Source organism: Bactrocera neohumeralis, chromosome 4 (assembly GCF_024586455.1).
Source record: "Bactrocera neohumeralis isolate Rockhampton chromosome 4, APGP_CSIRO_Bneo_wtdbg2-racon-allhic-juicebox.fasta_v2, whole genome shotgun sequence".
Classification (NCBI taxonomy): domain Eukaryota; kingdom Metazoa; phylum Arthropoda; class Insecta; order Diptera; family Tephritidae; genus Bactrocera; species Bactrocera neohumeralis.
The window spans coordinates 72,373,865-72,390,917 of NC_065921.1; the positions used below are offsets into that span (position 1 = coordinate 72,373,865).

General features: G+C 39.0%; 3 protein-coding genes across 6 annotated transcripts; 1 reads left to right on the forward strand and 2 right to left on the reverse strand.

The window, feature by feature from the left end:
- Nucleotides 1–1,989: 1,989 nt before the first annotated feature.
- LOC126755973 (origin recognition complex subunit 3) lies at nucleotides 1,990–5,071 on the reverse strand. Its single transcript, XM_050468714.1, has 5 exons — nucleotides 4,905–5,071; nucleotides 4,562–4,853; nucleotides 3,899–4,494; nucleotides 2,619–3,841; nucleotides 1,990–2,167 (listed from the first exon to the last, which is right to left on the reverse strand). Exons 1-5 carry the CDS (start codon nucleotides 4,941–4,943, stop codon nucleotides 2,071–2,073), a joined length of 2,247 nt encoding a protein of 748 aa, XP_050324671.1. The 5' UTR covers nucleotides 4,944–5,071; the 3' UTR covers nucleotides 1,990–2,070.
- Nucleotides 5,072–5,547: 476 nt separating this feature from the next.
- LOC126754829 (uncharacterized) lies at nucleotides 5,548–12,700 on the forward strand. Its single transcript, XM_050466992.1, is given in 7 exon segments — nucleotides 5,548–5,674; nucleotides 5,736–5,926; nucleotides 5,989–6,528; nucleotides 6,591–7,777; nucleotides 7,835–8,080; nucleotides 8,143–9,926; nucleotides 9,929–12,700. Coding segments are annotated over 7 exon segments (6,711 nt in total). The 5' UTR covers nucleotides 5,548–5,611; the 3' UTR covers nucleotides 12,629–12,700.
- On the reverse strand, nucleotides 12,625–16,326 carry LOC126754828 (aquaporin-11). 4 transcript variants are annotated; one of them, XR_007666428.1, is made up of 6 exons: nucleotides 16,171–16,326; nucleotides 15,032–15,300; nucleotides 14,677–14,951; nucleotides 13,514–13,652; nucleotides 12,949–13,389; nucleotides 12,625–12,914 (listed from the first exon to the last, which is right to left on the reverse strand). XR_007666428.1 is itself a non-coding variant. In XM_050466990.1 (5 exons), exons 2-5 carry the CDS (start codon nucleotides 15,207–15,209, stop codon nucleotides 13,190–13,192), a joined length of 792 nt encoding a protein of 263 aa, XP_050322947.1. In that variant the 5' UTR covers nucleotides 15,210–15,300; nucleotides 16,171–16,326; the 3' UTR covers nucleotides 12,625–13,189. The 4 variants fall into 4 exon arrangements, 2 of the variants coding, with proteins under 2 accessions (XP_050322947.1, XP_050322948.1); XR_007666429.1 differs by having other exon boundaries at nucleotides 12,824–12,875; XM_050466990.1 differs by having other exon boundaries at nucleotides 12,625–13,389.
- Between the last annotated feature and the right edge of the window lie 727 nt (nucleotides 16,327–17,053).

Below are 17,053 nucleotides of genomic sequence, written 5' to 3' on the forward strand. Positions count from 1 at the left end.
TATACAAGCAAGCACTGTAAATAAAAAGTGTAAATGTTATACCGTACATACATACATACAAAGCACAATGAAAATAGATTTGTGTATATTGTAATGATAAATATATGAAAATAACTAAATTATTAATAAAACTGCAAAGAAAGTGTGTAAAGTTTAAAAAAGTGGTTGCTAATTATTGTCTGAGTCTTCAATGTGGCGGCTATTAAGCAGCTGACTGATTCAATATTGGATGTAATTGGAAGCAAATTATGTTTTTTACTGTATTTTTTGTTGTGGTAGCTACTAGAAAGGTTTAGTCTAGTGACATTGAGGTTAGGAAGAACATTTTCGACAAACAGCCGATTCCAGGTTACCCGAATCGATTCTCGCGGCAACTCGAACTCGTAGTCTGCAATGGATGGTGGTTTTACTCCAAGTACGCCATTCACTCAAAGGGAGTCGGTGCAGGTGTTTATGACTCCACTGTGAATGTGTTTGATATGTCAGGGTCGATTCTGGATAAGTAGGCTACAGTATCCAGAAGGAAGCTGTACAAGGGTCACTCTCGATTCTCGCGGCAACTCGAACTCGTAGTCTGCAATGGGTGGTGGTTTTACTCCAAGTACACCATTCACTAAAGGGGAGTCGGTGCAGGTGTTTATGGCTCCACTGTGAATTACAAGCAAGTACGTTGACGAAGTATCTCGAAAACACCCTAGCAGAAACTGCCTGGTTAAGAGTTCATTATGTTCCTTAACTGGGTGCATACCGGCCTCACTGTGCATCCCGTTGTAGTCCGAAGTGCAGTGTTCCTACATGTCTGTAGCTTCCTCGTCTCCGAGGAATCCATAGTTAAGGACGGGCGGTCGATTTTCTTGTATGTTGCCAACAACGGCCCCATGTGCTGCCGGCTACCGATTTGAGGATTTTGTTGCAGCTCTGTTTTTGGCAATAATCGCGGTCGTATGAGGAATGAAGGAGCACAGGCTGTCTAATATCACGCCTAAAATCTTAAGGTTACAGTTAACAGAAAAATTGTAACGCCATCGGCTGCAATATTAAGGTGAAGTCCGTACTTCTTCGTCAGTTAGTGAATATGGTCGCTGTGGATTTAGGCCATTACCTGACGTCATTATCAGCGTACGAGGAGATAGCAATTCCCTCCGGTGGTTGAGGGAGTTTCGATATGTAAGTATAAGTTAAGCAACAATGAAGAGAGGGCACCATCCTGCGGAACCCATGTTTAATTCATGGATTTGAAGTTTTTACCTCAAAACAGTACGGATGATTGGCGACCGCTCAGCGAGTTCATAGTCCACCTCTACAGTACTGGGGAGAGCGTAGATTTTTCAATGTCCTCAAGCAGCGTCGTGTGATTGACTGTTTCAAAGGCTTTTAACAAGTCCAACGCTACAAGGATCGTACTCTCGCAGGATTGATTTTGTTTGAGGCCATGAACCACATATATGGGCGTTTATGACGCTAAGTGCTGTGGTGGTGCTGTGCACTTTTGGGAAGCCATGCTGGTGTTCTACTAGACTCAGGTGGTGCGTGAAGGTCGGGAGTAGCAAGGCCTCATGTATCTTTACAACTGGCAAGAGGAGAGTTATAGGACGATAGGACTCCCTTTTGTTTAGGTTTCAGTAGTGGCACCACTCTTCCGATTTTTCACACATCAGGTATTTGAAGAGTGTCCAGCGGCAGGTTGAGGACCTTGGCGAAGAAGTTGCTCCCGTTGAGACTAGGTGCCTTAGCATAAGTATGTTTATTCCATTAGGGTCCTCATTGGTGAAGGTAAGTGGTGAGATCAAACTTAGTAGGGAATGAGTTCTTCCAGTACAACAACAAGGTCAATAACACTTATATCGGTAAATACTATAATAATATCATCCTTCATTTTAAGTTGATACAAAAGTAGAATAAACCGTGGACACCACCTATATTTAAAATTTTTTTAACCATAGTTAATCACTTTTCGGTAATAGAAATCTTAAAAATAAAAATAAAATGTGTATATCCTAAAAAAATTTATTTTATCTTTCAAACTTATTTCTAACCCAAAATATAACAGTAAGTAACTAGCACGATTGGCTACCATGTCAATCGCGTAGCATGATCCGTTTTGCGTTTGGACATTTTTATATAACCCAGGAATTGGAGTTCGGCCACAGCGCGAGTGAAACGAGCTCTGCAATAAAACAAAAGAAATAAACAATATTTTAACAGCAAAAAACAATATTTTAACAAAAAAAAAATTAAAAAAAAAAAATATTTAAAAAAAATATTAAAAAAAAATATTAAAAGAAAAAGTTAATAAAAATATATGAATTTTAACAAAAAATTTATAATTAAAAAAAAATAAAAAGAAATTGTATAAACAAAATTATTTTATAGAAAAAAAAAATCATTAAAAAAAACAAATATTTTTTATACAATAAACAATGCATAGTTGTAACTTTTATAGAAAAAAATTGTATTAAACTAAATTTTTTATACAAAAACAAAATTTTGCATACCAAAAAAAAAAAAATTATACAAAAACGTATTTTATACGCAAAAAAGAAATTACAAAAAAAAAACAAGTTGAAGACGATAAACATTCCAACTTCACATTTGAACCTTATTTAATATAGACTTACTGAATCTGCGGATCCACCTGTTCTTGCTCATTATCGATGTCATCCACCACAGATCGAAAAGCTTGTAACCAATCGAAGAGATTAATCATACGGCCACATTCCAGATGCAGTTTATATGCAACGGATAAATCCGGCAGAGTGGCCAGTAATTGATTGGATTCCGACAATTGGCAACATTTGCATTGGAGGTAGTAGTGTGGATTGTTGAGGGCCATGTGAAGTGCCGCACGTGGCGCGCCTATAATATTACGACGCACTGTGGACACATCGCTAAAAACGAAGAGCTCATGTAGGGGCGGAGCACGTGTAAGCGGCGCCAAATGGCTCACTACAATTTCATTTTGTATATGCAACAATGTTTGTGCAACAGCTTGTGCATATTCCGAAGTCGGCTTATTTTGCTGTTTAGACAGTTGCAATAAATGATCCTTCAGATCTTGACGGGATGTGAATTTTTGTTTGCTGCCTTCTGGAGTTGCTGGTGTAGCGGTCGGTGCGGCAGTGTTGGTCGGTGATTTATCCTCCGTACCAGCCATTACAACCCGCGTTAGAAGCGCTTTCAACGCTTGAAATTTGGTACTGACCGTTGTCATGCAATCATTGGCTAGCTCTAAACCAACGACTTCGGCGCTCATAAAGTCCTCAGTCACCGAAATTGCTTTGGAGATTTTCGCGACAAATTCATCTTTCGACATAAAACTAAGTATCTGCCAACATTCCTTAAATTCCGGCTGGTCGCGTAACTCTTTTGAGAGGCAAAACGAGTATAGTTCACGACGCTGTTTACCCAATGGACATTTAGGTAAATCACCAACTAATACGGTGAAAAATTCCAAGAATATTCGTAATAGCATAAAATGTATATGACAGTCGCGCAATAATTGTGGCAGCTTCTTTTTCAAATAGCTATCGTCGGTAAGTATGGCGATAATCCGCTTGCAATCGTTAATGCTCTCCACATACGGACGAAATGAGAGCAGGCGCCGTAAGCTTTCAATATCTTCATGTGTCAAATCTTTGATTCGATTCAAAGAGGCAGTGTAATTAGCGCATAGTGCGTAGGCATTGCCTTGAAAGAAGTGTTCCATTAGACAGTATTTATAGGCTTGTATGAAACCATGAATGGAAAAGTCATAGTAGAGAAAAATGTGTGTAAGAAACTTGAAAGCCTTGCCGGATAGATGGAATGCGTATTTGGGTGAGAGTATAACACGTTCCAGAATCTGAAATTAAGATATAATAATGAGGTAAACAAGAAAAAATGTTTATAGCATATTTACCTCATTTAGACAAACTGGAGCCGTTTGTGTTTTGAAGACACAAAGTTTGATCTTGCTTGTTACGTGATAGGGTAATGCGTTATGCACAGCCGACACAGCTGTTGCCACACCGAAGACTAATACAAACGGTAAATGTGTGTAGTAAGCGCTCAGCATTAGTATAAAGTCCTGTAGTATTGCTGTATTAAAGCATTCAAAATCCGGCAATATAACAACCAAAGCATGAGGACGCTTTGAATAAGATTTTGTCGGTGAATCACACGCATCTGAGACATCTTCAGCAGCATCCTCTACTTCACTCCTTGTTTGTAGCTGTGGTTTTATGTATTTGCGGCGATACCAGTTCAACAATTGACGCATGTTGCATTGTGTACGTCGTAGACGCTTCTTCTCACGCTGTTCCGTATCTTCATCTTCCAGTTCTGTTGCTGGTGAACGTTCTGTGGTTTCTATAAAATTATACACCATTGTCTCCACTGCAGATTTTAGTGTAGCGCAATCACGCGATTGCAGCATACAAACCGAAGCCGACATTTTTTGCAGGATACGCTGCGTTAGTGTGGCGAATTGTTCCAAGTGGTCAGGTTGGTTTACTCCTTTAATATGGATAACAAGTGAGAAATGTTTACTAATTCCATTATATTAATAACGGATTTCACTCACCAGTTAGTAGTGCTGCAGCGGGTACTATCTCTTCCATGTCATATGTGTCCATACTGCCATCTGCACTACATTCGTTTTTCACATAAGTTACTACATCTTCTAGAGTTTTAGCGTAGCTTTCCGATTGTAGTGATTCAATGTGACTTTCTAATTTTTGCCAAGTATCAGCATAAGTTGAATAGTAAGGCTGTCCAGTCATCTGTTTCCTCAAAGCACTTACATTATCGTCGTTGTGCTTCCGCTTTGCCCCGCTGTTTTTTGCGCTGCTCGTGCCTTTGAAAACAAAACATCCCTAAAAGCCAGGTTTATTTATGATAAAATAATAATATTTAGCCATACAAACCTTGGACACTGAAATAGTTGGATCCATCACGTCGGCCATAATAAAGAATTATGCTTGGATTTCTTTGTTTGAATTATGAAGTAAGCTCTGTATTGCTTATGCTTACGATTGCAATGCCCTAGAAATAGTTTATTAACAGAAGCTTATAAAAAAATGCAACCAATGCGGAATCAAACAATTATTAATAATATATCGCATGCGATAAATAAAATAAGTAAACAGCTGCCCTGACATTTGAAGGTTCGAATCCAATTTACGCGCCAAATGATCAGCTGATGCCGGTGTTGCTGTTCGTTATAAATGCGAATTTAATTGTGTATCGCAAAAATTAATTTGCTATTTTGGTTCCTAGTTCAAAAACTTTAAAAATACCAAAAATGCAAGAATAACATTAATTTAAATTCGCGTATTGTTGTCTAGTTTCAACCTATCCACTCTAATATATGAGATTTATTTTGTAAAAACTGAATTGTACAGATATTTCTTTAATCAATCGTTTGTAGCAGCAGGTGCAATTCATGAATCTCTTCGATAAATGATATTAAAAGCAACTCTGCCGTAAAGCGAAAACAATTTACTTTTGTTGCTTTGTGACAGCGTACATTTTTTTATTGTATTGCAAATCTTTCAACATAAGCAAAATTTTTATTTTCTGCAGCGTTTAAATATATTTTTAAATAATATAAATTGAGTATAGTTGATTACAAATGGATTTAGATGACTTAGATATCTACGAAGATTTGGATACATTCCAGCAAGATGAAGAAAAGGTAAGAAATATATTAAAGTTTAGTCACTTGTGTATATGAACATTAATCCTTTCGTCCATAGAAAACCGCAGAACTTCTTTCACTGGAAGCAAAGTATAATGATTCCCTGAAAACGATTGAAACTTTGCAGTTGGAAAATGCGGATTTGAAAAAACAAATAAGACGAATAGGTATCAATTTTCAAAACTTGTTGGACACAGCAAAAGCAGAGATCAAACGCAAGGACAAACAAATCGAACAATTACGCAAAGAGTAAGTGTGTTTAGAAAAATTAAAACTTCTTATAAAGAAGTGATGTAATATTTATTTAATAGGAAGGATGATATCTGCTTCAGACGTAAACAACCAAGAAGGGAATATACAGATGTTGCAAGCACGTCGCAAAACACAAATACTTGGTTTAAAAGCGAAATACCTACAGCAAATACTAATGAAAATGCGCAAATCACCAGCAAAAATGTTGAAGCCATAGACAATGAACAACCGAGTGCAACGTCGTACAATACACGCGGTCGTGAAATTACACATGAACCCGATGACTATAAAAAACAAGAACGTCGCAATGAAAGTTTGGAGCGTAAGTACGATTGTGATCCTACGCGTGAAAAATACAACAGAAGCAATAACCAGAGGGAACAGCATGTGTCGAGATACAATGCGCGTAGTACGGAACGTGATGGAAATTTCCGGAACGCCACAAGAGATTATAGTCGGAGTCATGATAGCAGAACAGTTGATAGGGGTCATAACGTTAAAAATAAAAATTTTAACAGCGAAACTGAAAAAGAATCATATAACAGCACAGACAATGACAGACGACAACATTCCTATGATAGATTGGGCGACCGTTCAAGGTATGTTTCTGAATTGTTTATTGGTAAATTGAGAGATTAGGTGAAATTTTTTATTAATTCAGATATCACGGCAGAGAGGAAAAAACCAAGTCTGAAAGTTATGCTGGTCGCCATGACAGGCGTAGCGATAGTAAAGAAGCAAGAACCAAGTCTGATAGTTCTGACGCTCGTTATGACAGGCGAAGCGATAGCAAAGGAGCGAGATTCAAGTCTGAAAGTTCTGACGCTCGTCATGACAGACGAAGCGATGGCAAAGAAGCAAGATTGAAGTCTGAAAGTTCCGATGTTCGTCATGACAGACGAAGTGATAGCAAGAGACATCACGAGGATGCAATTAAAAAATCTAAGGAAACGAATGAGAAAGCATGTGATAAAGTTATGAATAATAATAGAGATAAAACTGTAACTTATGCAAAAAATTCTGATGGCCTTACACAAAGTAAAGATATTCGTGGGAAAACACCGAATCCTTTTAAAGATGGAAGAAGGGAAGATAAATTAATTGAAAATCCCAAATTTAGTGAAAGAACGCATGAAGACACGAAGAATATGCAAATAGGAGGTGATTTTTTAGATAAGCATCTGCCAGCATCCAAAGACTCACAAAGTCTTGAAAAATTACCGGCAGAGCAAAAGCTAACCAAGGAAAAATTAATAGCGCTAGAAAATGAGTTTTCTTGTAAAGAAACGGATAAAAATGCAAATCGTTTGTTGTCGGCAGACGGTATGACGACACCAAAGAAAACAACCTTGTTTGACGAACTTTTCGGAAACACACCCACCAATGCGGGCGATGTAAACAGTAATGTGATTGACTTTCGAAAGGGTAGCGGCAGTTCGGCAACAACCTCTCCCAGTAATTATACCGATACCAGCGAGCCGACAATAATATCTTCCACAGTCAATAGTAAGAAAACAGACACGAATGACTATTATATACCAATAAAAGGAGAACAAAACAGGCAAAATAATAATGATGCAAGTCTTGTGACGAACAGCGGTAACGGTGGTTTGGTGGGTGTGGAGCTTATTTCCAGTCTCACTAGTAAAAATCAAGCTGCAAATGAGAATTCAGCTGAAAAGTCAGTCACTTGTGTGAAAACAAACGAAGAAACGGTAGATTATGCCAAAATAGCCACAATTTTACTATCAGAAGACGAGGAAGAGACTGAAATTGAGCAAGCAGCTGAAACACACGAAGATGAAAGCGTCAAAAATGAAGTCAAAACTAATGGGAATAAAATTAATGGTAACTTTTTTATAAAAATATTAGTGAAAAGAGGTAGTAATGGTATTTATATTTTAGGTGGCATACAAATTTTGTCGAACATACGTCTACCCAATATTTATGAGATACGTGCACACCAAAGACGACTTCGGGAACTCGCTGCAGCTAAAAAGGCCAAACGCGCTAAGATTGCGGAAACAAACAATATAAAGCAAAATGCAGCACAAAATATTACTGAAGTGGTTGTGCCAGTTTCGGAACTCGTTACCAAAGGCTTACAAAAGAACTCGACAACAACAACAACCGTCGCAAAAAATAATGAAGGTAATCCAATTACTATATAAGGCAAGGAAATAATATACTTTTAATATTAATATACATTTTAGCTGTTGATTTGGAAGAGGAAAGCATCGAAGCAAAAGTTCAACTGGATAAAAGCACGCATAAAAACTCATCACAGCTAAGCGCTGGAATTAGTGTTGACACAAATGCCACTATACTTAATAATGAAATCACGACAGAAGTGAGTAGTTCAGATGCAACTAAAATCGCTGACCAGCAAAGCATAGAAAATTTAAAGTTGGTGAATAAAAATGTTACGCCGCCTTTGGAAGCGAACACGGAAGCTACGCATAATGATAAGTCTGTTGCTGACGAGTCCATAAGATCTAATAATACCGAAAAATCCGGAGAGGTTCTAAACGAAACAGAGGGTATTAGTGAAATAGCCACTGCAGAAACAACAGAGAAAGTCGTGCAAATAGCCACTGCAAAGACCATTTTAACTAACGCTATTAGTGATGCATTGGAGACTGTTGAGCTCATAGTAGAAGAGGCGGTTGTCCCAAATGAAACGAAATCGACACATACTGCAATTAAAACGGTTATAACATCAGCTGTGAGTCCAGCAACTAATATCAACAATGAAAAGAATGAATCTAGCGGTTTGTCTTTGAGCCCCACTACTGTGACTACTACTCCAAATAACGATATGCCAGACATGGATTTGTTGACAGATCTATTGCCAGACGACAGTGAGAAATCAATAGTAGAGTGCATAGAAAATATTAAAGAAACACAGGAATTTGATGAGAGTAACAACGGAATTTCGCAGACCAATAAGGCGGCGGAAAATATCGCAGCTATGGCACTCTTGGAAGAAGAGTCAGCTCAGCTTAAAGCATGTGGTGAAAATACAAACCATCTGTTACAAAATACTCCAATGGATATTGAAGAAAAAGAATCGTGCAAGCAAAATGCAATTGCTCAGCAAAAAGAAATTGAAGAGCAAAAAATACATATTACAGACGAAGAGAACATGCAAGCAACTGAAAAACTGATTGAAGCTGTGAATACTGCAAATAAAACTATGATCGAAGTAAAAGTTGCGTCAGAGAATGCTGAGAGCAACTGTGACTCAATGTTAGGCGAAGAGAAGAGCGAAGAAAACAACTGTAAAACTCATGAACTTATTACAAAGCAAAAGCCAATTGCACGAAGTGAGGTTGCCACACAAAAAGTTGTGCCTGAGTCGGCGGAATATACTTCAGAAGAATTGCTTGACTCTACAGACACTACAAATGAAAGTTTCAGTGAAACTGAAATTGACAAAACGAAATGCAGCGAAGTTACGGTACCTGATGCCACAAACCCAATTATAAATGAAACAGAAAGAAGTGCTGATTGGATCAGAAACCTTTTTGATAAGTCAGAGAGTACATTACCCAACGGCATTTCTGAAGAAACCGCTATTGCAGAAAACACGACTGAAAATGGTAGTGATCCTGTTAGAGAGAAGTTGGAGAGTACAAAACGTAACGGTATTTCTGAAGAAACCGCTATTGCAGAGAGTGTAGTGGTCCTGTTATTGAAAAGTCGCAGAGTACAAAGCGTAACAGTACCTCAGAAGAATTCTCAAGTGCACAAATCACCGCAGAGAGTGGTAGTGATCTTTTTAATGAGAAGTCGGGGAGTACAGAACTCAACAGTATTTCCGAAGAATTCTCAATTGCAGAAAGCACGCCATCGAGTGGTAGTGGTCCTATTACGGAAGAGACGGAGTGCACTAAACACATCGGTAGTTCTGAAGAATCCGCTATTACTGAAGGCACAACCGTTGTCGACGAAAATGATCTGTGTGAAACCGAAGCTGCGGTGTCTTATTTAATTAACAACATGGACAAGCCGACCAATAGCTTTATAGATGGAAATGAAAAAATAACGGAAGTTCAAAATGTGCCCAACATAGAGACGAAGAATGCGGTGGAATCAAAAGTAGTTGAGAAGCAACCTAAGGCAGTCGATAACCAACGGAATAAAAATCCAAAAAGTAAAGCGAAAGAACTTCCGAATACCGTAAATATTACCCCCGAACGTAATGTGGTTATTGAGAATATGAAGCGGTCCGAAGTTTTGTGGAAATTTAAAATACCTAAAATTTCTGCGAAAAGGAAGAGAGAAGAGAGCGTCGATGGTAGTAGTGCAAAAGAGAGTAAGAACGCAGGCACTGACGTAGTTAAAAAAGAGAAACTTTCTCTTAAAGCAGAAGAACCAATAATTCCATATAAGAAGAAGAAGAATGAAAAGTTAACACCAAAACATATGCCAGAGGAAACAAAGATGCTTGAGATCAATGGAAATATAGACAAGAATCTTTTAGAAACGAAAACACTATTCGAGAACCAAAAGAAAAGTGAGCGCATCATAAAAGAAATCGATAACTGGGCAAGACGGAAGGTGGGCGAGACAACGGAAATTTTCGAAACAGAAAATCAAATAGAATATATACAAGCACCCAAAGTGTCTACCAACAAACACGACGCAACTGTGAAAAAGACACACAGTAAAGATGAAATACACACAGTACAAAAGACTGATGAACACAAGGCACACAAAGATAAAAATAGTGAAAGTACTACGATTGATGTCAAATGCAACACCGCAAAACAACGGGATCACAATAAGCCGCCAACAGAAGAGAGAAGTACTCGTGAGCGCAGTAGTGAGAAGAGAGATCAAACACAAATGTTAAAGGGACAGAACACAAAAATTCAAGAGCGCCGAAAGAGTCAACCAAAAGTAGAGCACGACGAACACTCACAAGGCATGAAACCTCGAAATGGCAAACACGATGTGGAGATCCATAAGGAAAAGAGTCAAACAAGTGACGAAATGGCAGCTAAATGTGGGCAAAGGATTGTTACAAAGGCTCAGCGTGGTGAATTAAAAACTTTAAAGGTCGAAATTAGTGTAAAAGCAAATAATACCGTTAAAAATGCGCTTGGAAGTCATGAGTTTGAGGAAAAATCTAAGAATTCTTCCGACAGCAATCTTCAAAATGAAAATGCCGTTAAGAAAGCGCATGAAAGTTTGAAATTTTCCACTAAGGAGCACATAACCTCTAAATCACAGGTGGCAGTAGCTGCAGTTTCCTGCGAAATAAATAATGTGAAATGTGATATCTCAAAAGAGCCAGCAGCCGATTTAAAACAGAAGAAAGTAAGCCATAAAAATTATTTGGTTGCGAAGAAGAAATCAACTGAGCAGGAACTGAACGAAGAAGACGCTGATAACCACGTAAAGCGCGCCAAATCTGATATAGGCGGAGGTAAAAAAGAAAATGTACAAAAACTAACGGTAAAAGAACTTACTACTACCGAAGAGATGCAAGTTGTAAGCGACTGCCATACAAAAACAACAAATGATCATCAAAGAATCGCAACCGAATTTAACCAAACACCGAAGCGTCGTAATACGAGTACAAGCAGCGATGATTCGGAAGTTATGTCCAAGTCGCAACGACCTAAACGCTTTAGAATGCGTATTGAAGACAGCGATGATGATGAGGAGTATGCAACGCACTCGTCGCCTACAGCAGTGCCGGAACCAACAGAGTCACTTGTTGATGTGGCACGAAAAAATAAAGATATTATCGATATACTGCAAAATGATCGTGCCAGTGAGTCGAATGACAATCTGCCTGCGCCGCAAACACCGACCTCACTACCGATGAACGTCAGTCAGGATGCCGAATATGAAGAGATCGATTCGCGGCTGCAATTAATGTTCGCTTCGCCCAAAATTGCCAACAAAACATCGTCCAGCAATTCACTTCCAGTCGCCAACCAGCTTAAGACTCAACTACTGCAGTCCAACTTGCAGGATAGTGCAATTGTAGAGGCTGTAACTGGCACTGTTTCGCCTAAAATTGCAGACAAAACGTCGTCTACCGACCAACTTGTGATCGAAACCCCGATTAAGCAGCCAATTTTGGAAGATCGTGCAGTTGTAATGGGACTAACTTCGCCCAAACCTGCACATAAAGCGTCGTCTGCCCAACCGGTTGTCGCAAACCCGATTAAATCCCAACTAACGCAGCCAATTTTGGACGAACATGCAGTTGTAACGGAACAATCTTCGCCCAAACCTGCACATAAAGCGTCGTCTGCCCAACCGGTTGTCGCAAACCCGATTAAATCCCAACTAACGCAGCCAATTTTGGACGAACGTGCAGTTGTAACGGACATGACTGGTACCGAAGCACCAATCGGTATTGACTTACCTCTCACTGCATCACCTGTTGGCGATGCAAAACCACCCGCTGATTTCAATGTTACGGACAGCTTCCTCAGCGACATCACCGCCAACTCTTTCTTCGCCGCCGATATGAATGTAACCATAGAAGAAACCAATCATACCAACACCTCGCTCAGCGACAGCAGTTTGAGTACGAAGCACATTTCGCTCGGTTCGAGTGATTACCGTTTTGAAAAGGTTTCGGAGAATGTTGTGAACCTATTTATAACGCGTAAACGTCGGGGCAAGCGAAAGCCAACTGCCACTATAACAACAAATACAGTATCGGCAACTTAGCTTGTAAGCACACCACGAATGTTGTATATTCGAATATATATACTATATACATATATAGTTACAAAAACTGAATTGTATTTGTTTTTTCACTGACTTCGTATACGCTTATACTTATTTAACGTATTTACAAATATGTATTTGTAAGATAAGATTTTATAAAATATTCAACACAATAACAATAACAAGAACTCTTGCATCTTTTGTCCTAACGGTACATTCGCGTGGTGTCTCTTTTTTCTCCGACTGTCTTACTCCTCCTTCTACGACTGCCTACTCCTCCAACTACCTTACTCCTACGACTGCCTTACTTCTCCTTCTACGACTGCCTACTTCTCCTTCTACGACTGCCTATTCCTCTGACTGCCTTACTCCTACGACTGCCTTACTCCTACGACTGCCTTACTCCTACGACTGCCTTACTCCTCCGACTGCGTTACCCTCTGATTGCCTTTCTCCTACGACTGCCTTACTCCTTTTCCTCCGACTGCCTTACTCCTTTTCCTCCGACTGCCTTACTCCTTTTCCTCCGACTGCCTTCCTCCTTCTTTTCCTCCGACTGCCTTATTCCTCCTTCTCCTTTCGTTCGCCCACCAAGAATCGCCTCACCACTGGCAGCCTATATACCGGCACCGATAATAGCGCGCCAACACATGCGCCAATCCAGTAGACTATGATGTGTTCCACATTGGTGTGTCCACGACAGCCCCATTTGAGTGCGGTAGCCAACACGGGATTGAAGTAGCCGCCTGAGTAGTTGAACGCTGAAAACATCACATAATTAAAAGCGTAAACTTTTCTTGAGACGGATCTCACGTGTTCTATGGTTATGTTTGAACTGAGCTAAACTCTAATTTGTGTTAACTGTTTGATACACTGCTTGCCTACCTGCAACCACTAAACTGGTGCCGATGAACGAGTCAATGATACTGCAGAATTTCGGGTCTTTCTCGCTAAGCGCCTTCGAGGCGAGACGGCAAAGTAGTGTGGCGAAACCTTCGATAGCGGCACCGAGATAGGGATGTACCTGAAAAGTGCGTTGAGTTAGTATTTTTCTGCTGTGGAATAATATTTTATGAAAGTAGCTTTTGATCTTTTCATTGAGGGTGTTTGTTTACATGGCGGGTCTCAAACCTAGCGCGCAACCCTGGGGAGGGATGCTTCGCTTTCTCACTCTAGCTCGCCTTCAAACGGATTTTTTGTTTTGCTACACAGAGACGGTCTAAGACCGGAAGTCGTGAGCTGCTTGAGCCATATGTAAAATAATCGTTTCCGACCACTACCAAGTGAATAGCGCTTAGAGAATTTTCCTCAATTAGGTGAACTTCTACAAATGGCTCCATTCCCATCCTGCTATATGGTGCAGGGGCCTGGACGATGACAACGGCTGATGAGTCGGCGTTACGAGTTTTTGAGAGAAAGATTCTGCGAAAGATTTATGGTCTTTTGCGCATTGGCAACGCGCTGTACGAGATATATGACAACATTGACCTAGTTCATCGAATTAAAGACAGTGGCAACGCAGGCTAGGTCATGTCGTCCGAATGGATGAAAACCTTTCAGCTCTGAGAGTATTCGACGCAGTACCCGCCGGGCGAGGCAGAAGAAGATCTCCACTCCTTTGGAAAGAAAAGGTGGAGAGCACCTAGTTACCCTTGGAATCTCAATTGGCACCAAAGAGATAAAAGGAGGAATGACTGGAGCGCTGTTGTAAACTTTCCTATAATCGCAATAATGAAGAATAAAAAGAAGTGTGTGAGTTCAAGTTTTATGTTTTCTCGAAGTCGTTGGTGGTCCGATGTCGGTTCCGACAAATGAGCAATCTTTTGGGCGAAAATGGAGGGAACATTTTCAGCTCGTATCTCAAAAACTGAGGGAGTTCGTCTGTTTGCAGACGGGCAGACAGACAGACAAGACTGAATCGACTCAGCTCGTCAAGCTCATTGACAACGTTTCTTTCTGGTTGTTACAAACTTCGTGGATAATTTAATATACTATATATTATCATCATTTTTGGAGAATGAAATGATATAATAAAAACGTATGCTTACTTGTAAATCCGCATTGCACTCCTCAAAAGCGCGTCCCTTATGTGTTTCGGCAAATTCGAACCACCAAAACACCTGTACTATACGATAGACACAGCAACCACCCATCAGTTCGGCCCATGTGCGCAATGCAACCTCCTTAAAAGATGTCTTGCCTTCCACCAAGTCCTCCATATGTGTGTATGGACAGGCGGAAGCATCACCCCAGACCTTGCCCCACCAGACGGTTAGCATGAACAGAAAGATTGCGTATGCAGCAACGCCGAAGTTGTCAGCCACTAAATTGATGAAGGAAAGAGTAGGTTTATCATGTAATTTAATAGGATCGACTAATTTTTAAATGTAGCTAAACACTTACCGATTATTAGTTCGAAGCAACAAGCACACAATTCTGCTGCAGCGATCGCCTCGTTAACAAGCACCGGCACAATGCCTTCGCGATCGACAAAACGTTTGGCAAGCCGTCGTGCGACTTGGGCAAGCACACAGTAGCCGATCATGAAACCGGTACTGATACCCAGCGATGTCATGGACATTTTGTTGGTTTTCGATTTTACTTAAACTATGCCTTAAGTCTATGACTAGATTGGTTTGGTAGTTCCTGGAGAACCTCCAGAGATAGAGATCCTGTAGGCAAAAAATAGTATACTTATTTGTAATACATAACACCATTATTTGTTATGAGATTTTATAAGTGGATTTTAGTACAAAAAATCAATTTTATGAAATTCATAAGTGGATATAACCCTATCAAGATCGGTGTTGCTACGCAAGTAGGGTCTAACTTATTAAATCTCATAAAAAGAAAAAAATAACTTATATATTTTATTAAACTATTTCGAAGCCCGTTTTTGTAGACGATAAACATAACAAGGATAACGTGGAAATATATTATATTGTTGTAATTATTGTATAGTTCTTCACATCATAACCGCATTATTAGCAAATTTATTTTTTTAATGTTTTTCCTCATATATTATATTAGATTGTTATCCACTTCATTCATTTCTCTCATTCATATTTAAATTATAGACACTACAATAGTTGTGTTCGTGTTGTAATCATATTCAATCAAAATTTTTGCCGAGAAAACGCAAATTGCTTGCCGCTGTCCACACTTGTCCCCTATTTGAAGATTTTCCGCTACTCATCACTGAGTTGCCGAGAGAATTAGTTCAGTTTGCTGGCGTTACTAAAAATAGTATGACATTTGAATTTTCACATAAGATCACCGACGAATGTCTAACACATTATTATCGTGTTTCTACTAAATATTTGCAAAATATTTTACTGCAATTAACACATTTTATGCAACAATAAATCACTACAACTACCACTTGTAACATCAATCAATTAGCAATGCGACCGCGTCGAAAATCTTTGATCTTGAGTTTGATCAGCATAGCCATAGTATAATGAATAATGTGTGCAGGTATTGATCATAGGACAAAAAATACTATGTATTTGAAGGTACACTTTTCTAATACTCCAATTTACCCGTTAGAATTGTTGTGACCGCACCGATGAACGAGAGCTGACTATTGGTCGCTTGGCGATCTGTCGACAACGCCGCTCTTGGCGCACTCGGCGCATCATCGATTGAGTATTATGTTGTTTTCCCGAGGCACGTGATTTGTTGCTATTATTCACACAAATTATGTCTGAGCATAGCTGAGCTGAAAGCGAAGTGTAATATTTTTTAGCAATTGTGTTTTGTAATTACAATAAATAAATAGTGGTAAATTCTTACTTGAAGAGGTTATCATCTAATTACCGCCATTTACCTCATCATTCACTTTAAGACTCTTCAAGAAAGGTAATCACTGCAAATATATGAACTGCTGAATGACAAAATATTCGCTTAATTAACATAATGGCATTATTTATAGTTTATTTATAGGAGGGACGGTTTGAGGTGGTATAGGGCTGTGTTTTCTTATACAGCCACTCAAAATATAAAAAAATAGACCTATAAATTTGTTTTTCAGAAAATGTATAAGTTCCAGCATGTTGCTGCACAATTTTAAAATTCCGAAGTGATCCTGTTAAACAATTTTTATCGGACATGCATTTCTTTATATTTTTTGTAAACATTTCAAAAATATTCAGTTAACTCAGCTGATGACTCTCATTCTGTCAGTTTGGTACATAAATGCAATTTAACCCCGTTTTTTCCTTTTTATATTTCCTTTTCGTTTAATTTCTCCGATCACATGTGTTCACAATTAGATGTGCATATTATCCGACATTGATAGTGTTTACTAAATAATGAAAGAAAACGCCAATGCATTAAAGTTAGCACAAAAAAATGCTCAAAAAGTTACGGAACTTATAAAACTTAAGTAAACTTAAAATTCGTTATAACTACTCAGCCCTTTCC